Consider the following 20,935-nt stretch of genomic DNA (forward strand, 5'->3'; position numbering starts at 1 on the left):
AGGCAGGTAGGTGTCGTGAGGAGGTGTTATGGAGTACAGGCAGGTGGGCAGGTTCCACAGGCAGATGCCACAGGCAGGTGCTATGGATTACAGGTGGGTGGTATGAGATCCCCATGCCACCCGGCAGCTCCTCAGGAGAAAAAGTGATGGGAGCAACTTGCAACCTCCTGCCAGCTTCTGCATTGACTTTGCTTCTGGGAAGCTGGCAGGGAAGGTTGCAAATGCTGATCATATGACCACAGGATGCTGCAGCTGTCATAATTGCAAGTGAATTGCCAAGTGCCCAAATCACGATCATGTGACTGGGGATGCTGCAACAGCTGCAACTTCAAGGACTGATTCTAAGTCCCTCTCATTCAGCGCCATTGTAACTTCAGTTGCTGAACAAGTGGTCGTAACTCAAGGACTACCTGGAGCAGAAATAATCTTATCTCCATGGGTAGGACTGAGAACTTTGTCCTTGTTTTATGTTATCTTTACACAATAAAAGGGTTTTACTAATCATTTAGGTCCACACAATGCAAAATAGAACAGTTTGGAGTTCAGTATCATCAGTATGCCAATGATACCAAATTATATCTTTTGACTCTGAGCCAGCCACGTGACGCTGTCAAGGTTCTATTCCAGTGCCTGGAGGCTGTGCAGGTTTGGATGGGGAAGAACTATTTCTGACTCAGTCCTACCGAGACCAAGTGGCTGTGAGTGTTTGGACCACCCAGATCTGGTAATATTCCAACTTTTACTTTGCATGGGGTTGCACTTCCCCATTCAAGGATAGTGCACAATTTGGGGGTCTTCCTGGACTCACAGCTCCTGCTCAATGAGCAGGTGGCAGCTGTGGCCAGGAAGGCATTTGCCCAGCTTCATCTGGTGCACCAGTAGTGCCCTTTCCTAAATCAGGGGGCCCTTCAGACAGTCACTCATGCCCTGGTCACTTCATGGCTTGACTGCTGCAACAAGCTGTACATGGGACTACCTTTGAAGACCAGCCAGAAGCTTCAGCTGGTCCAGAATGTAGTGGCGTAGGCAGTGATGGGCATGCCTCAGTATGCCCATGTAACACCTCTGTTTTGCAAGCTGCACTGGTTGCCAGTTTGTTTCCAGGTGCAATTCAAGGTGCTGGTGGCTACCTATAAAGCCCTACGTGGCATAGGGCCTGGTTACTTGAGGGACCGCCTGTCTCCCATATTATCTGCCCAACTGGTTCAAACTGGCAGGGTTAGTGCTTTCCAGATTCCATCGATTAAACAATGCCACCTGTCGGGACCCCAGAAGCACACCTTCTGTAGCAGCATCTGCCCTCTGGAATGAGGTTCCCCTCCCAAGATCCGAATGGCTCCCACTCTGCTGGTGTTTTGAAGGGTCTTAAAGACCTAGCTCTTCACCTAGGCCTTTGGGGTAGATAACGCCCCTTTTTTTCCTTTCTGTTCTCTTCTAGGCTTATTTTCTTTGTCGTCATTATTCTTCTGTCTTGTGCTGTTTTTGTGAGTTTTTTTCTATTCTTTGTTTTTAAATGTTTTAACAATTGTAATGAGTTGCTGGGAGTCGGGCGGCATATAAATTTAATAAATTATTATTAACAGCAATTCAGGATTTAATCTGTCTCATCACAAATACTAAATCTTAGAAACTTGTTTATAAAGTTTTTACCTCATGTTCATTCATAACATAGCCTTGTGTGTTCAGAAACATACATAAGCTCCTTCTTGTTTTATACTATTTTTAAAAAGCAAAGATGCCTTTAAGTTGAACTCAGTTTCTGGTGACTAATGTTTTTACTTCCCAGTTTAGTGAACAGCCTGGGAATTTCCAGATGGTGTCCCTTTCAAATACTAAACAAGGCCAATTCCTCTTAACTTCCAAGGTCAGCTAAGTTCTGCCACTTCGTGAGGTGTTAACCCCCCAAAATTCATGTAAGCCTGAAAAACATACCTAATCTTCCTTAAGTAATGAGATACTTTTTCAACATACTTTGTTACTATCTGAGCAAGTATTTAGGATTCAGCAGAGCAATCAAGTACTTTTGACTAAGTAGAAGGAAATGTATGTTTAACTGGATGATATTGGCCTTAATTGATTTTTCCCAATATCAAAAGTATATTCCTGGGAATTGACTAATATCCTGTGATGATGGGTTTATTCCTCTTTTTTAGATTCTCAGCTTTGACCACATTATTTTATAAGTTGGGAGGGTTTTTTTTTCAATTTTTTCTGTGTTTTATAGTTGGAGTGTTTTTATCTTCACAAGCTATCTTAGAAGGATAGCTTTAGATATGGTTTAGAATGTATCTAATTAGTTACATAATTGGTGAGACAATATATATATAGTGCATTTCTGTACCATAAAATATCTGCCAGTATATTTTTGTTCTGTACTATACTGTATTTCTGTAGCACAGGGACTTGGCAGAGTTCTGTATACTAAGAATAGAAGCATTCTTGGGGAAACATATGATGGCTGCATATTTTAGAAATCTGTGTGCTTCCTTTGTTTTACATTCATATTATGCTAACGGAACACTTAAATTGTTCTGAAAAAACTCTGCTAGACTATTTTGTGCTGAACATCTAAGAGTAACAAAATTTGGGGAAAAATCAGGAGCTTAAGTACTCTCAAAAAGCTGGTCTCAGCCCTGTTGGATAAGGAAAAACAAGATAATGTACTTTAGTGACTTGCCTGGGATTTGACATCTGAAGCGCTCGCTGGCCCTTTCTTAAATATACCTACTTGGTTCTCTGTGCTAACGCTTTTTTTGAAGTTAGGACAAGTCTATGTGTGCAATTTGACATGACCATTCTTAACAAGGGCTAGATTTCAAGACAACTACTGTACTATGAATGAAGGCATCCTTTCTTCTCTCCCAGGAAAAAGGAAAAATATAAAAAGGAAAGAATAAAGTCTTTTGAAAACTAGACTTTAGTTACTAAAGACTAAAGCTTTTGCAAGCTTTCCAAAAAGTTAACTTCAAAAAGTTATAAAGTGTTATTTTCCATTGGCAATGTATTTGCACAGGTCAGGTGTACAATTTTTGAAGCACCTATAAATTTATACAAAGTGAGCATATAACTATAACAGCGGTACGTGGCTGCTAGTTTTGTTCCACCCTTTTATGGAGTCATTCAGCTTGAAGGAGAGTCAGCTGAATCATTCCATCAAAACAGATCTGCAAACAGAATGGTACCTTTTCATAATAAGTGTGCCACTTAAGTTTGGAAATGTCTTAGTCCCAGGGTGGTTTTCTGTGTACCAGTAGCATACGGATTGACAACTGGGCCTGCCTTTGTGCTTCGTAAGGCAGATTGCATTGCCTCTGATGCTTTGCTTCAAGTGCAAAAGAGATTACCTTTGATAGCTGCACCTGGAACACATTGGAAGTGCTTTGCATATGCCTATTGGCTATACCAAGTCTTCCTAATTTTACAATCTAGCTTAACATCTGTCCTGGAAGGAAAAGTTCTACTCCCGGTTGTCTAAGGCTAATCTACATTGTAAATAATATTTACATTGTAAATAAATTGTCACCTATTTAGCACATTGTACATATGTCAAGTTGGAACTGAGGATGAATTAGAACCATAGCACACAGGGCCCCTGACAAAGTGACGACCCCCCAGTTTCTCTTTTTATAGGAGAGAAACTGCCTTGCCAACATTCTTGATTCTGATCTCTTTATATGCACTCCATAAATACATCATGTTGCTGCTATTAAAAGCATGTTGAACCTGAATTCTGGTTGTATCTGGATTCAATTGTGTTTCCCCAAACTTAGTGAATGTTATCTTTTCCCCCTTCCAATAGTCATTGAATCATGACCTTGGGGCTTTTTCAGCTGCATCAGACCATAAAGAGATGACCAGTTTGTGGTTTGTAATATGTAATCTATTTTCCCTCAAAACTCCAAAGTCCAGCTGAAACCTGGTACAAAACAGTGGTTCAGAAGAGATACAAAGTTGTGGAATAATATCTTGGAATACATCTTTAGCCCTGTCATTGAAAATAGATATGTTGTTATCTCTGGTAACCCTTAATGGAGTTTTGCTGACATCAGGACTGAAATGACAAGGTTTTATGGATTTGTTTATAGATAAAAGATGGGATATGGGAAGAAGAGATCATTTGTATTTTAAGAGGAGATAAGCAACTAATTTTTTTTATACTTGTGATGAAGGGGGAAGTCACTTCTTTATATATTTCTTTTCTTTTTCTTTACTATATTCTTTTTTCTATTTTTTTCTATTTTTTCCTTTCTGCACCTTCTATTTTTTTCTTTTCTTTTTTAGTTTGTATTAGTTGATATTGTTGTAAATGTTTAATAAAATGATTGTAAAAAAAAATTGTGAAAGGAGTATATTGCCACCCTATCTATTTAATTTATATGCAAAAATGCTGACTAGAGACAGAAGTTGGAATTAAAATTGTAGTTCAGCTATGCTAATAAGATCTTTATAGATATCTTACTTTGGTAGCTGGAAGTAAGAAAGACTTAAAGAATGTCAAAGTTGAATGTTGAGAGTGCCAAAGCCAATCATTATTTTAAAAAAACCCAAAATATATGTCAACCAGAAGTACCAATCTGGTGCAAATAGGTGAAGATGTATTTTCTGGGCTTAAAGCCCCACAGGAATAGTGACTGTAACTAACCACTAAATAAGAAGACATCTGCTTCTTAAGAGAAAGACTGACAAATCTGGACAAAGTATTAAAGTGAAGAGACATTCAATTGCCAAGGAAGGCAAGTATTATCAGTGCCATCATCTTCTCAGTCATAACATATGGCTGTGAAAGCTGATCGTAGAATGGCTAAACAAAGAAGATGAATGGATTCTAGTGCTGAAAGTATTTTGAATAGCAAGAATAAATAATTCAATACTGAAGTAGAAACAGCTCATTACAAAAATGAATAATTAAATATTTTGGACACGTAATGTGGAAGCAAGACTCTTTGGAGAAAACCTGATGCTTGGAAGAAACAAAATCAATAGAAAAAGAGGTTGGCAAAAACCTAAGTTAGTTAGATACTATCACTGATTTCGCAAGCGGGAGCTTACAAGATTCAAAGAAGCCATTACTGACAGTCCTGGTCCATGTGATCTCAAATAGAAGCAACTAAACAACAAAATCTAGCTCACAAATCATCTGTTGTTCTACTGCTAGATGAAATGGTAGCTATCTGCAGTCCAGACTGTGCCATTGTATAGGGAAATAGGACAGCTTTAATTTAATTGTCAGTGGAATGCATACTTCACAGTGTAGGATGCTTAAATAATCAACGAGTGGAAGGTTTTTGAGGCTTATCCAAAGAAAATCAGTGTATAAGAAACCTTGACATTATGGTTATAATGATGTTATCTTTGTATTTCTTTTTGTGATGTAAGCAACAAATAGTATTGCTACCTGACAGCAGGTATAGTTTATTTAGATAACATAAACTTATTTTAGATTTAAATCAATTAATTTTTCACCAGAATTTAAGTACAGAACTGTACTTAAAGACTTGTTTTACTTTAATGGTGCTTATGAATCACTGTTAACTATTACCTTGAGGATGAAGTTGGGATGGGCATGCCTATAAAAGAAGTTATCTGTTAAATTGCAGATAAGCACCAATAAATAGTTATTCCATATCACAGTGCTACACCTACTTTTGCCACACCTTGTCTTTGGACTAGGAATGACCAGGTACTTTGCTCTTTCTCCATGGGGAATTAATGCAACTACAGCTTGCTTTGTTATTAGCACTCTAGGAGGTAGAAGAGGCCAAAAATTCCAGTTAACACTGTTGGTTTGTAAGCAGTGTGTGATTACATCTCTTTAAACAAGTCTTAGCTACTTTCATCTGAATTCTGTCTGCTTTATTAGGTAGCTGCTTTCAGTTATTATCATCAGGAAAAATTGGAATGGGTCTACACAAAGGAAGTTAAACTTCCAATCCTTCTGGATAGATGCCTATAAAGATTCACTTGACAGCACAATCCCATGAGTACTCTGCTTGTTGTGCAATATATTTGGATTGCAAATATATTGTTGTGCAATATATTGGATTGGGGGGAGGGGGACCTTCACCTGCTCTGCACTAAAGAGGGTACAACATAATCCTGTTTTGCTCTTCTTTGACGTAGTCCTATTTTATTTTTTTAATGTGTTTATTGCTTTGTTTTATATAAAGAGAGAGAAGTAGTGCATGTGTGGGACAAATATATATGCACCTACACATGCAGATGAATAAAAGCCACAGAAATCAGCGAATCTTCTAAGGAAGAAAAACAAGTGAACTCAGTGGTAATCAAAAAAGTCTGAAAACACATATGCTTTATGTTGCTAGTGAATGGTTGAGTGTGTATAAAACAGAAATTATAGGGGCATAAATTTATGTTTGAATATTAGAATCTAATTCTCAGGTATCCTTTACAAATGTTTAAACATATAGGGAAAGAGAAAAAAGGAGCATAACATCTAGATCTATGGACTTTTAAACCAGAAATTCAGTGAGAGGTTCACAAAATGGCTTCCCAAACAGATTTGTAAAGAAATGCTACATTTAAAATTCTTACTGGAAACTGATATTCTAGAGAAGCCATCCCCAAACTGCTATACTTCATATTGGTTGGAATAAAACTTTCAGCCATTTCCAGTTTGCTTGGCCATGTTGGATGGGTAGAGATTAAGAGTTTATAACCTAGCATGTCGGCAGAAGCTGCCTTGGGAGAATGAAGAGAAGATAATAAAAATATATTTAGTACTGTTTGTTTTGGTTTGGAAATGTATGCAGAATGGTAAAACATTACCTTCCTTACACATTATGTGGAGAAAGCGGTCCACACAATGGAACAGCACCAAAGAAAATAGGGGCAAAGCAGATTGAAGATGATTTGAAAAACCTGACTCAGTTTAAAGAAGAGTGCTATTTTGGTGTAGTGGTTAAAGGCACCAGGCTAGAAACTGGGAGACTGTGAGTTCTAATCCCACCTTAGGCGCAAAGCCACCTGGGTGACCTTGGGCCAGTCACTCTCTCTCAGCCCTAGGAAGAACAAGGCAATGGCAAACCGCTTCCAAAAATCTTGCCAAGAAAAACTGCAGGGACTAGTTCAGGAAATTGCCAAGAGTCAAAACTGACTCGAAGGTGTGCACATGCACACGTGCGTGCGCACACACGCACACTAAATATGAAACCAGCAGCCTTCAGTTAGAAAACATAGTGCACCATTATAAGAGATATCTGTAGTCCAGCAGCACCCATAGCAATGTACTGACTCCAAGGTCAGTCACACCCAGACACTAAGGGGACAAAGAAGAAAGAAAAGTATTATTCCTTTCATGGCTTATAAATCCATTCATAAGGACCTAATTTCCAACCCTTCATTCTTTTTTTTTTTTATCCTGCCTTTCTTATTTTTATAAATAACTCAGGGTGGCAAACCATACTTAATATTCCTTCCTCCTATTTTCCCCACAACAATCGCCCTTGAGGTGAGTTGGGCTGAGAGAGAGTGACTGGCCCAAAGTCACCCACCCATATGCCTAAGGGAGGACTAGAACTAATTTGCTAACTCCTGTTAACAAAACACAAAAATCAAGAATGTGCTTAATATTGTATTTGTTTTTATAATTGAGGGGGGAGGCATATTTTGTATGGACTTCCTACAGGTTTTGATCTGGAGAAAGGTAACTCATAATTCGTAAAGGTGATGCGAAATAGCTTTGCTTAGAAGTTGATATGTATTAAATACTCACGTTGGTTGAATAAAAAGTAAACAGCTATTTGCTTTTATTCAGGATCGAAGGCGAATGTTTGAGAACAATCTAGTAAAGGCAGGTCTGGAACTAGAAACTGAAGATAAGAAGGTAAGGAAATATTGTGGGTTGTTATTGATTAAAATGAATGATTAAAAATATGGGGGCAATGAGAATTACTAGGAACAGCTGGGCAATGTGATCTTTGCTTCATGAGTACCACATTTAACTTGTTTGTTTTATATTAACGTCATTATAGGTAATAGACAATAATTAAAAAAATATATAAGTTTCTTCCTGAAGCAATTGTACATAAGGGCAGTCCACAATTGATTTGTGCCTTTTGCAGCTTTATGAGATATTGCGTTAATATTCTTTGCTTTTCTGATAATGGGAGACTGCACCATTTTGTACCATATGTTTATGTCTGTCATGGATAACAGAGGTAATTCCACTGCAGGAAAGCCTGATTGTAGGTATTTGTTACTGGGTGAAATTCTGCCCAGTTACCATCAGGTGATATTGCTAAAATCTCAAAGAAATAGATTAATAACCAGCAACTGCATGGAGAGAAAGGATTTGAGCATAAATGCTCAGAGAACATTTTGTGAAAAAGTGCAATGTTGAACACTGCTGCATTTGAAAAGCTGGCATTTTTTATTGTTTTCTGGCTTTTGTTATGAAGGTTGGAGAGTTCGTAATTGAGAATAATCTAACAAGTTAATTGCTCCTTCCCCCCCCCCAAACAATAGCTACTAACTAATTTGCCCTTATTTAATGTTCTCAATTCTTAATTCTGTATTTAAGGTACCATGTAAAAGTGATTTCCCCCTCCCAGTGGTCCCCAAGTCTCATCCATATGGGAAAAAAAAATTCCTAGGACAGCTGAAAATTAGGACCCTTTACATTTATCTTTTCAAGTATGAAGACAATCTATAGAATTCTCATCTAACAGCCTTACATTGGCTTTTCTTAGTCTTTGTTTTTCTCCTGTATTTTCCATAATTCTAATGACGTTAGTGATAACTAATTTAAAAAAGGGAACGTGGTAGCACAGGGGCTTAATGACGCTGGAGCTTGCTGGCCAGAAATGATCAGCACTCCAGCGGTTTGAGCCTGCTCCGTGTGACAGGGTGAGTGCCTGTCACTCGTCCCCAGCTTCTGCCCACCCAGCAGTTTGAAAGCGTACCATCTGCGAGTAGGTACTCCCATTTCGGTGGGAGGAACCGGCGGTGCCTGCGCAGGGAAGCTGGAACCGGTGCTGGACCCGATCGACAAAAAGAACAAACCCTGGACACTCGATGTGACTATGTGACAGGCAGGAAGATCATTGGTGGAAGAAAGCCCGGATGAGCTGACTCCCTTGCGACCGCTGCTGGTCACAATAGAATAGGGTTGCACTGTAGTTGTATTAGAATAGGTGTAATTGTAGGTGTACTTTGTGAGCTGCCCAGAGTCCCCATTGGGGGAGATGGGAGGAGATAAATCCAAAATGTAATGTAATGTAAAGTAAAATGTAAATCCTAGTGATTTCAGCAAGATTTGAGTGTGGTTAACTTTTTTTCTGTCTCAGGTTCTAAAAGCGGTACAATGAAGTGAATGGCAAACTTAGGGATGTATCGTACAATGCGTTTTAGAAGGCCACTTTTACCCCATTATGATTGAAGTATTCTTGTTTTCAGGATGTGTATTTTATGTGCATATGCTTAGAAGCCACAGCAGGTCTTAAGTATTAATTGTCTGCAAAATTCTACGTTCCAGTCCCAGAATGTTCTAGACACCCCCCGCCCCCAGATGGTTTTCAACTTGGCTGTTCCAAGGATGGTTCGTTTTGGACTCTTTCTGAAATATTGCAGACCTCTTCCAATTGTGGATGAATCACCCCAGAAGAACAGCAAGATCAGTGCATGCTGGGAGAAAAGTAGAGCCTGGTGAACACTGGAAATATTCACAGGACTTTGTCTTTCCCTGTTATACATAGTTAGGGGTGAAAGGAGTAGATGCCCAACTTCTTAGACTTTGTAGCCGTCACCATACCTTTGGAGGCCAATTGCTTAGTTTACAATCAAGCCTTTATCATTTCATTTGCAGGAGTCTGAAAACGGCAAAACTTACTTTGTGAAGATTCATGCCCCATGGGAAATTCTGATCACATACGCTGAAGTGCTGAACATCAAAGTGCCCATCAAGGAGAATGATATTTCCTGTGCAGTAGAGAACCCTTTGGACTGCATATTCTGGCCATTTAGGCTACCTGAGATTGTTATGCACCCTGAACCCGACTACTTTACAGCACCATTTAGCAAAGAAAGACAGGAACTGTACCTCATTGATGATGAGAGTACGTTTTTCTCTCCATCTGTCAGAAACAGAATAGTGAGTACTTCTTTTACCAATTCAGTGATCATGCAATGCAGCAAGCCAGGCTTGTGGCTTAGATGGGAACGTGCCACCTAGCATAACGTGTGTGAGGACTGCTGTCAGATTGTCCCTAATGCTGTATGTGTCGCTGATTTGTGGTGTTTTTTCTTTTGAGAAAAAAACCCACAAGCTTAAAACAGCATACGTTTTCTTCCCCTTGGTTATTCTAGCCAGAAAAGGCCCGCCCTTTGTATTTAAATGACAGGACTACCCTGAATGGGATGGTACAAGGGATGGCTTAGCAGTTGCCCAAGGCCCATATATGGGAAAATTCAGCAGGGTCAAGCAAAGGGTTCTCAGCTAAGCCCAACACCTGGCTTACTGTGTTGCCAAAACACTGCCATAACTTCTAGACCTGTTGACGGAGCCAGAATTTGAGGCAAAGATGGTGCTCTTTGCCAATATTAACAGTTTATTTCACTGGAGTGTTTCATGTCTTTTCTCATTATTGGAATGGAAGAGCAAGTAGCTTGGCCCTTTAGAAGCGTGGAGGAGCATTGCTTCTCCATGTAGCTTCAATGGAGGAAGCACCATCAAACAAGCCAGCTCTTTGAAGGTTTGCAGAGTCCTAACAGGCACACAATTTCACAGGATCAAATGAATATATCCATAATAGGAGACTCACATTGTTTCTCTACTTCTTCGCGCAGTTAGGTATTGAAAAACATAAGGAAGTGAGGCTATTCAGTTGTTTAGATTCCTAACTGGAAGAATGAAACAGCAAGAACAATAACATTTCTGCAAAGCAACATTTATCTGGGGAAAACTTGCTTCCTCTGTAATTTAAGTAGACTTTAGAAAGGAGCACAAAGTTTAATCAAATAATTAGTATGAGTAACCAATTAATATTAACATGGCAGATATAAGCATCCCAGGATATCACCTAATATCCAAGACTTTTAGCCCCTCTGAAGTGTCTTTGATTGACAACCAAAATCTGTATTCCAGTTACATCAGCACCCTGAGATACACCAGATGTATCTCTTAAATCTGTTATCATTAATAAGGTGGAACGAAAATCATGAGAGAACATCAGTTTGATTGCCCCAATCTTACATGAATTACTTAAAATAAAATACCTTTAACTGGATTGGGGGGAGGGAGGGGAGCATGAAGAAGAGAAAAGTTTTATATTCACATATTTTGGTGACGCAATCATTTTAAATACGGAGATTGTTTTTCCCCTCTCTTTTAGGTTTTTTATATTTTAACAAGGTGCCCGTATGGAACAGAAGAAGGAAAGAAGAAGTTTGGAATCAAAAGGCTGCTAAATAACGGCACTTACACTGCTGCTTACCCTCTTCATGATGTAGGCATTTTAGTCATTCGTTCAGTTTCTAGTATTTTCCTATTTCTTTCTCTGTTTGTAAATAATACTTGGATACATTTGCCTTTGCCTTCTTAGGCAGGTATCCATATTTTTTTTGTAATTGTGAATATTATTATGGAAATTGTTTATATCAAAGATGTGTGAAGGCATGTACGTATTCTAAAACAACAAGTGCAAATGCCTCAGGAAAAGTGAAATCAGGAGGAGGGAAAGAACAATATCCACTTATATGGACAACAGCAGGATTAGAGTTTAGTGTTATAGTGCCCTCTGGTGGCAAGCACTAAACACTTCACTGGAGGGATTTTAACTGTACAGCCCAAGCATATAACTGTGTTGGAGAGCAGTCTTCTTAATTCTAATCTTCTCCCAGGGAAGTGAAAAGGAATAATTGTTTATTCAGAATCACTTAACTCTGTGATTCTGAATAACTCTCCAAATTTCATATAAAATAACAAATATACAAACCATTTCTCATGCTATGAATAGCTGAATATTGCCACTCACCCCAACTTTATATTCACCTAGAAATGTGTAGTTTGGTTTCTCTGTTGTATGCTTCTCTTCTCTTCTCTTCTCTTCTCTTCTCTTCTCTTCTCTTCTCTTCTCTTCTCTTCTCTTCTCTTCTCTTCTCTTCTCTTCTCTTTCTGAGTCACATTGTCGGAATTGGGCAACCATATAAATGCTATAAATAAATACATACATTCTCTTTCTGTACGGATGTGTGGATGACGTTAGTGTATTAAACATTGAAACATCCATACATTTATTTTGTATATTACAGTAGTATTGTTGGAGAAACTATGTTGTAATTTACTGATCTATTTTGTTTCTTCTTTCTCTTATTTTTTCACACTGGTTCAGTGTCAGTATTGGAAAAAGTTGAATGATCCAAAGTGTGAAAATGAAAGATATACCTTATACAGGGAATGGGCCAGGTTTCCTAGGTTTTACAAGGAACAGCCCTTGGATCTTATCAGGTAAATGATTGTCCCTGGTATATTAATGGGAGTTGGGCCCTTTTAGAAATATGCTATATTATATGCCTGTATTTTTTTTTCTAAACGATTCCTTTATATATGGAATATAATATAAAATCAGGCAGTGTATGCTTCAGAAATAATTTGGGAGACCTGCTTTGGACCATATATGAGCACAGCACCTTTTAATCCATCTCTTTCCCAGGTTCCACACAAGTCTGAAAAATATTGCAACTCTTTTAAGAGTCATTTAGAGCTGGATCTGGCTGGAGAATTCTGGGAGCTGAAGTCCACACACCTTAAAGTTGCCAAGGTTGATACAGAGTTGACTCCTTTAAGCACTTCCATATTTTTTCATGCTCATGTGGAAGTCTGAAAAAAAAGTTAGACCACTTTGATAGCAAAGAGTTGTTTTGCTTGCCCATCGTTTCAAAACATTTTGAAGTATGAAGAGTCCTAGTATAAAAGACCAAGAAATATATAGTAAAATAATTACGAGACCTGGTTTGATCATAATTCAAAGTGTTTCAGTCTGGTCTAGCACCAGAATATTTGGTGATGAATAAACTGAGGATTATTTATCCTTTGGGGTATGTTTTGGGGCATTATATCCACATTTTGCCCTTTATTGTTATTTTTAGCTTTGCCTTTGCTTTTCTTGGATTATTTTCCTGCAGGAAGTATTACGGAGAGAAGATTGGAATCTATTTTGCCTGGTTGGGTTTTTATACTGAGATGCTGTTCTTTGCAGCTCTTGTTGGCTCTATTTGTTTTCTGTATGGTTTGTTCACAATGAATGAAAATATGAGCAGGTAAGTATAATCGACAAAGCATCATTAGCTAAGTTATATTGATCAGATAATGATGAAGTCTCCGTTTCTTGCTTTCTTCTTTTTTTTAAATGTGTGCTTTTAGATAAAAATTCCAGCCTAATCCTATGAGCTGTTTTGCATATATTTCAGCATAAATCTATGATTCAGCTACAGAATCTATGTAACCTATGCCATAATTATGGCTAGGATACAGTTTCTTACTATGTATCGAAAGACAGAGGTTAACTCTGATTGCACACAAGCACTATTATCCCTTAAATCTGTTTTATTCAATATGCCACATCTTCGTTCATCCTCTTTAGCAAAGAAATATGTAGTCCCAGTATTGGTGGAGAAATTATCATGTGTCCATTATGTGATCGAAAATGTGATTACTGGAGGCTGAATTCTACTTGCGAGTCTTCGCAGGTTTGTAACAATTACTGCATTTGTATTTTCAAAAATACACACTTAACGTTTCAAGTATTACTCAATGGAAATGCCTGTGTTTCTGTTCTAGTACTCCCATTTGTTTGACAATGTGGCAACCCTCTTTTTTGCAATATTTATGGGCATCTGGGGTGAGTATATTCATTTGTCATTATGTTTCATTGTTAATGTTTTCAGAATTAATTTTAAGGAGTTGGGGGTTAGTTATCCAGAGGTAATTTTATATTTTATGTTTTGATTTGTACACTCTTCACAGTCATTTAAATGAGTGATATAAAATTTCCACAGAATAAATAAATAATTGAATATTCTGTGCTCGATCAGATTCCATTCCATTTACAGAAAAACAGCTCTGGATCCAAGGCTTTGTTAAACTACTCTGAGAAATTGTAAACATTACTGATCTGAAAGAAAGCTGGAAAGTTGAGTTAAACCACTGTTGTCAGTTGATTGGTAGGGACAAGGTTTTCAGCATGATATTCTTGCCTGCATGCTGAACATGTTCTATAACGTTGCAACCTTTCCCTAAATATGTTTATTAAGTGAAATTCCATGAATTAGATGCATAAGATTTTAGTCATGCTTTAATGCAACTGGTTAGTCCTGACCAGCTGAGATCCTGTTGATATAATAATATTAAGGTTCATAATAAAAAGCTATCATTTCTCTAGGGCAAATAATAATAATAATAATAATAATAATAATAATAATAATAATTCTCCTCCTCCTCCTCCTCCTCCTCCTCCTTTTGGTAAATAAATAATTGTAGAAGTAAGTACTAACAGAGTAGAAACTGTATTTCTGATTATGCTGTCTCAAAATATTTATTAAGTAATGTTATGTTGCTTAACCCCTCTTGATTATAGTTACACTTTTCTTGGAATTTTGGAAGCGACGACAAGCCCGACTTGAATATGAGTGGGATTTAGTTGATTTTGAGGAAGAACAGCAACAACTCCAACTTAGACCAGAGTATGAAGCAAAATGTACACAAAAGAGGAAGAATCCAGTAACTCAGGTAATTTTGTTATGCTTACTTAGAAGACAAAAATCATTCAGAGGTTGTGGAATTAATAAGATTTAAGTAGCTTTTTTTGGAAAACCCTTAGTGAGCTTGCTCTCAGCACCTACTATGCTAGTTCAGTTTAATATGCCAGCTACTGTAGGAATATGAATTTATGCCAAAATATAGATGTGTATTGATTTAAGAAGTTTTATAATTATATAATTGATAAAGTGCAAGATGCATTTTTAATATCAGTGCTTAGATTAATATCTGGGAACTCTAGTAACAGGGGCACCCTGGATTTATCAGGCTTTCCTCAAAGGTGATCATTTATTAGGGATACTTAACTAATTTGCTGTTATCTTGAAACTGGTTCAGCTATTCAGAAAGGAATATGCAGATATAGTTATTATTTTGATGCTACTTTACTGCTATAAAGTAGGACCTAAATACAGAGAGATATAATATTAGGAAGAAAGTTCCTATTTAATTTTCTCCCTAACATGCTAGTTTTCTAAATCTAGAGAAATTCTGCTATAGGGTATCATTGAAGCTAACCAAATTGTGATATTCAGAACACTGCTTTTTCCACTTTTGTGGGATAGGTATTGGTGATGTAGTCCAAGAATGTGGGTATATTTTTCCAGCTAAGAAGCAGAGTATTATCATTGTTAAGTGGATGCAGTTGACTTGTGGGAGTGCGATTCAGATTGAAATAAATGCATAATTACATTAGCTATCCAATTCTGTTTCTCAGTTAACATGTGAATCAGAAGAGCCATGCAGATAATGGATTGAATGGGAGTCACAGAATCTTAGAATCATAGAACTGGAAAAGTTCAGTCTTCTGCTCAGGGCCAGATCTACTGCATCTCTTGCAGATGAACATCAAGCTTCTGTCTGAACACCTCCAATAAGGAGAAACTCATCATTTCCTGACAGCTTGTTCCACAATTAGGAAGTTCTTCCTGACATCCAGTCTGAACCTCCTTTCTTATAATATTAACCTGTTGGTTCTGGTTCTGCCCTCAGGGGCCATAGAGAATTCCACTCCGTTTCTGTGAGACAGCCCTTTTAAAACTGTTTTTCATAGGTTTTGGTTTCCAGGATCCTTGCCATCTTGGAAGCCCTGCCCTGAACTCTCTCCAGCTCATCAGTGTCCTTGTTGAAGTGTGGTGTCCGGAACTGGACATAGTATTCCAAGGGAGGTACAACCAGGGCAGAGTAGAGTGGAACAATAACTTCCCACTCCAAGATAGCGCCCACCCGAAGATAGCATTTGCCATTTTTAGCAGCTGCATAACATTGCTGGCTCATGTTTAACTAGGTGCGGGCAAAAATATAGATCCTTTTCACATGAACTACTGCCAGATTAATTCTCCCCCATCCTATTTTTGTGCCTTTTCATTTTTCCTGTCCAGTCACAATTCCACTATCACTTTTCCACTATTCACCCATTGGTATACAAAGTTTTGGTTTTCTTTTTGTCTTTATGTTCATATTTGGGATCTGGATACTTGATCTATATGAGAGAATGTAACAAGGCCATACACAATTGGCCTTGTCATCCACCCTTTGGAATGTTTTCCTCCCAGAAATAAAACATGTGAAGAGATTGCAAAGATAGGCAAGAGTTTCTGCATATCTTTCAAGCCAAGATATGATTATCTGAACCAGTCCAAAATCCCATTAAAATCAGTTGATATTCCGTAGAACCTTTTTCATTCTTTAATTATTCCTTTTTCAACTTTCTGGTCTGATATTTTAGGAGTTAGAATTGTTTAAGAGGAAGAGCATTCATGACTATGGAAAACTGAGCTTGTTGTACTTTGGAATATTGTTTTGGGTAAGAGAGGGCTGCGCAATCGCTGCAGCTTAGAGTGGCAAAACTAATAAAATGAGCCATTTCTTCAAGTGGGGAAAAAGAAGCATAAGAACATTGAGGATTGCGATGAATGGGAATACCTAGCCCAATTCAGTATATCTGTTTTTCCTGAACAATTAATACTGATAACTGAAAAGAAATCTGCTTTCAACTTTCAAGTAGGACCATTTTGTTCATAAAATCATTGTAAAGGAGGAAGAAAAAAAAAAAAAGATAATTGGATTACCTGGTAAATGGGCAACATCTCATTCAGTCTTCCATTCCTGTTTTTCTCCCATAAGAGGAAATGTGCCATATTGTGCATTCGTGGGGAGGGGATACAGGATTTGCTTTTTCCTAATGTTTGACATTGCTTTCTGCAGTGGTCTGTGTACAACTATGACTGTGGGTGGTGAAAAGTGCTGTGCTTGCTTGACTGTTTCAGGAGCTGGAACCTTATTTACCGCTAACTAGCCAGGCTATACGGTTCTGCATCTCAGGAACTACAGTGTTGTTCTGGGTGAGCTCTTTTTGATTCATCAGCCTAACAAGACACTGATCACTTTTTAAGCTTGAATTTTAACATGCATGAATCGCGCTCTTTGCTTTGGATCTCTTTCACCGATGCTTCTTGCTTCAAGGATTTCAAACTAATGTTTTCCAGTTTTATTTTCCTGCTGTCAATGAACACAGAGTATACAGCCTAAGTACCTTTTTCCCTTTTAAATAATAACTTCATATTTTGTATTATTGATGACAATCCCTTCAGGATTTACCTGATACCTGTGTTGTAAATAGCAATCTACATGTGGCTACTACATCTACATAATGTTTTTCCAACTCTTGTTGGTGGGTTATGTGATAGAATTGCACTGGTATGCTTTACATGAATGTGCATGGCACATTTAAAATTAGTGTAAAAGTTTTAAAAAAACTAATGTTACAGCTCCATTGGGACTATAGCGCCTTAGCAAAAAGATGTAAACTGCATGTTTGATACTTCTCTGTATAGAAAGGAGAAGATAACAGAAAGAACTAATTTTTTTTACTTAAAAAATAAAAGTAAAAACAAGTGATCTACTTCCATTGAGGAAGCAGGCATGTGCACTGGAGAAGTATTGAGATACTTCTTCTGCTTATATTCTGCAGTCTTTATAGGAACAGTCTGTACGTTTATTCACAATGTGCAGTTTGCATGAGAAACTGATTTCTCTGGTTTCAAATCCTGAGTAGTCTAATTTATGTGGTTATCTCAGATATCTTTAATCATAGCAAGCATGATAGCTGTGATAGTTTACCGCCTTGCAGTCTATGCTGCTTTTGCCAGCATCATGGAGACCACAGAAACCCTGCAACCTATTCGAGGTTTGTTGACACCACAACTAGCAACATCAGTCACTGCATCATTCCTCAATTTTGTCATCATTATGATACTGAATTTCCTATATGAGAGGATAGCCATCTGGATCACAGATATGGGTAGGTATGTTGCATGATGGCTGAGCTTGAACAAATATGTTTCTGCCCCTCTGCTGTATAGGCTGAATTCATCAGTACATGAAAACAGCACATGCATAACCTTCTCTGTCAGCCTAAAATTCTTGGGAAAAGGTTTTGGGTTCTTGTTTTATGTCAGGTATCCCCAACCTTGGATCCTACGGCTCTATTAGCCTTATCTTATCTGGAGAATGCCAGGTTGAGGAAGGCTAGTTTATCCCCTATGGCTTTGCTGTTAGACTATCTGACTTACTTTCCAGCTGTGTGATTTGTAAATCCTAGCTTGTACTTTCCTTAAAGCTGTCAGGTCAACAGTGTTAATAATAATTTTATTTGACTGCAAGTGGAGCACTCAGGAGTTAACTTGGGCAAAATTGCTTCTGTTTTCTCATGATTTGTCCTTTGGCAAAAGGCAAGGAGGTTCATTCATGAGATTGCTCTCAAATATTATTTTGCTTGTGTAAATGAGATATTTATTTATATTTATATTGTGTATGAAAGAAAAATCTTATAACAAATATTCACTTCTACAAATCCATTTTATGCTAGTTAAGTCACTTAGGAGTGACAGTGACTTTGTGTCCCTGTTCTGTACATGTTGCCTTCTGTGGGCAAAATGTAATTCATAGCTCTGCAACTGCTCTCCCAGAGAAGTAAGTTTGTAGTATTGAAGTATATTGTCTGCCTTTCCCAAGGCTTCATAAACTTTAATGCTGTACATGATACAAAGAGAATTAAATCCTTCTTTATTTTATCTTGCAGAAATACCAAGAACCCATTTTGAATATGAAAACAGACTCACTATGAAGATGTTCCTCTTTCAGTTTGTCAACTACTATTCTTCATGCTTCTATGTAGCCTTTTTCAAAGGAAAATTTGTGGGATATCCTGGTTCTTATACATACATGTTCAGTCGCTGGAGAAATGAAGAGGTGTGTAGTAACTTTTAAAATGAATTTGGGGAAAAAACTGCCAATCATTCTGAATGTCTTGCTTTGAAGTCTAGAAAACTAAACATTATGGGGAAAAAAACACTTTCTGAACAGGGAAAGTTCACAGATTTATAAGATACTTACATCATTACTAAAAATGAAAAATATAAGCTGTTGAAAATATTTTTACAGTTGTACCTTCAGAGGGGAAGCCTAACAGACGTTGTGTTATTATTTTTTTAAACTAAATTCAACATGATCCAGACATTTTTAAAGGCAACACCTGTGAGGCTGAGAAAATGTTGGGAACAAGTTTCTTTCCCAACTGCATTCATGAGGACAAGAACAGAAGCTCTGAAGACTTGCATGGGAAAGAAAACTTAAAGATAGAATAGGCAAAGTACAAAGGCAGAAATGGAAAATTATCCATAGATTTCTAACAGACAACCAAATATAACGTGTCTTTGTGTGTGTGTGCATGGGTTATTGGTGCAATATTCAGATACCCCTTGACCTGGCTCCATCACATTTACATGTTCTGATTCTTCAAAAGAAGAGCTGCCAAAAGATTTGTCTTGTCTTTTGATGATTGTAGACAATTAACTAGTGATGAGGTTGAGGCCCATTCTGAATCCAGTAGCAAGTAGCATTTCCTTGACATCAGTTGTGAAGTCTCTGTTGCCGAGTCATTTGATAGCTAAACCCTGGGGAATGTTGTTGTTCTTGTTGTTGTTGAGGGAAGTAGGCCTTATAAGAAAGGCAAGCTGCCTACTTCCTATTGGTTTTTGAAATAATTTCTGTCTTGTGTATGTCCCCATCACTACATAGGCATACCAAATTGCATTTTGTTTTATTTTTCAATCAGTGTGATCCTGCAGGATGCTTGATAGAACTGACAACCCAGCTCACCATTATCATGGCTGGCAAACAGATCTGGGGTAACATTCAAGAGGCTATAGTCCCGTAAGTGATGCCTTAATACTGAGTTATTTGCATGTTTAAAAAATAGTCAGAGGTAATTAAATATTTGGTGAATTCTGCCATCTCTTTTAGCAAGTTTAAGGAATCCGTATCAACATAATCTTTACAGGTGTCTTCATACTATTGTATTATCAGGCTTTCAGATCACAAGCCTACTGGTGTGCAACAGCCTCTTTTTCAGACATTGCCCCAAATTATTGAGTAATAGAAGAATGAAGCTGGCATGGGCTTGAGGGCAGGAAATGGATCAGCTGACACCGCTAGGCTGTTCAGTTCTACATAGACATAATCATGGGAGTTAGAATGTAACTTTTTCCAACCATGAAAGATGGATAGTCATTTTTATAGCAAATGTACAGTGGTACCTCGGGTCACGAATGCTTCTGTTCACAACCAATTCGGGTCACGAACAGCACCGTTCTCAAAATTTTGCTTCCGTTCGCGAACGCCGGATCAGGTGACGAACAGGATCCGCAGCCATTTTCGCTGCCGTGACACGTGGTCATGGCTTCCTGTAGGGAGGGGGACTCTCCCTCCAAGCAATAACCGCCTCCCCACCCGCCTTCCTGTCCTCCATGCCAGAAGTCACCTCGAGCAAGGTTAGTGTTCTCTCTCTTCGTACTGTACTTTGTGTCATATTTTTGTGGTTTTAAAAAAAAATACATATGGTTCAGAACGGATTAACCGTAATTACATTGAATCTTATGGGAAAATTTGATTCGGGTCGCAACCAAAATTGGTTTTGCGACCAAATTCGGAGGGGTCAGAACAGATTAACCATAATTACATTGAACCTTATGGGAAAATTTGATTCGGGTCGCGACCAATTCAGGTCGCGAGCAGAGTTGCAGAACGAATTAAGTTCGTGAACCGAGGTACCACTATATTTGAAAATACATGTGTCATACATGCAGTATATCATTTTGCTTT

The 20,935-nt window shown here is 38.0% G+C and overlaps 1 protein-coding gene across 5 annotated transcripts in view; it reads left to right on the plus strand.

Annotated features, from left to right (window-relative positions):
- The window catches only part of ANO5 (anoctamin 5), a 75,091-nt gene that overhangs the window by 33,865 nt on the left and 20,291 nt on the right, over positions 1–20,935 (plus strand). For 4 of the 5 annotated variants that reach the window (XM_088145835.1, XM_088145836.1, XM_088145837.1 and 1 more), the window contains 12 exons: positions 7,775–7,843; positions 9,824–10,108; positions 11,349–11,462; positions 12,348–12,463; positions 13,141–13,275; positions 13,599–13,704; positions 13,796–13,856; positions 14,592–14,743; positions 17,041–17,115; positions 17,852–18,074; positions 18,855–19,024; positions 19,890–19,987. In XM_088145835.1, the coding sequence (XP_088001961.1) occupies positions 7,775–7,843; positions 9,824–10,108; positions 11,349–11,462; positions 12,348–12,463; positions 13,141–13,275; positions 13,599–13,704; positions 13,796–13,856; positions 14,592–14,743; positions 17,041–17,115; positions 17,852–18,074; positions 18,855–19,024; positions 19,890–19,987 (1,604 nt within the window). Of the gene's footprint in view, positions 1–7,774; positions 7,844–9,823; positions 10,109–11,348; positions 11,463–12,347; positions 12,464–13,140; positions 13,276–13,598; positions 13,705–13,795; positions 13,857–14,591; positions 14,744–16,499; positions 16,578–17,040; positions 17,116–17,851; positions 18,075–18,854; positions 19,025–19,889; positions 19,988–20,935 lie in introns of all 5 variants that reach the window. The other variant, XM_088145839.1, reaches the window with a different exon arrangement.

Source organism: Python bivittatus, unplaced genomic scaffold, assembly GCF_059951505.1.
Source record: "Python bivittatus isolate LINGU-HERP-01145 unplaced genomic scaffold, Pbiv_v1 ctg000480_np1212, whole genome shotgun sequence".
Taxonomy (NCBI): Eukaryota; Metazoa; Chordata; class Lepidosauria; order Squamata; family Pythonidae; genus Python; species Python bivittatus.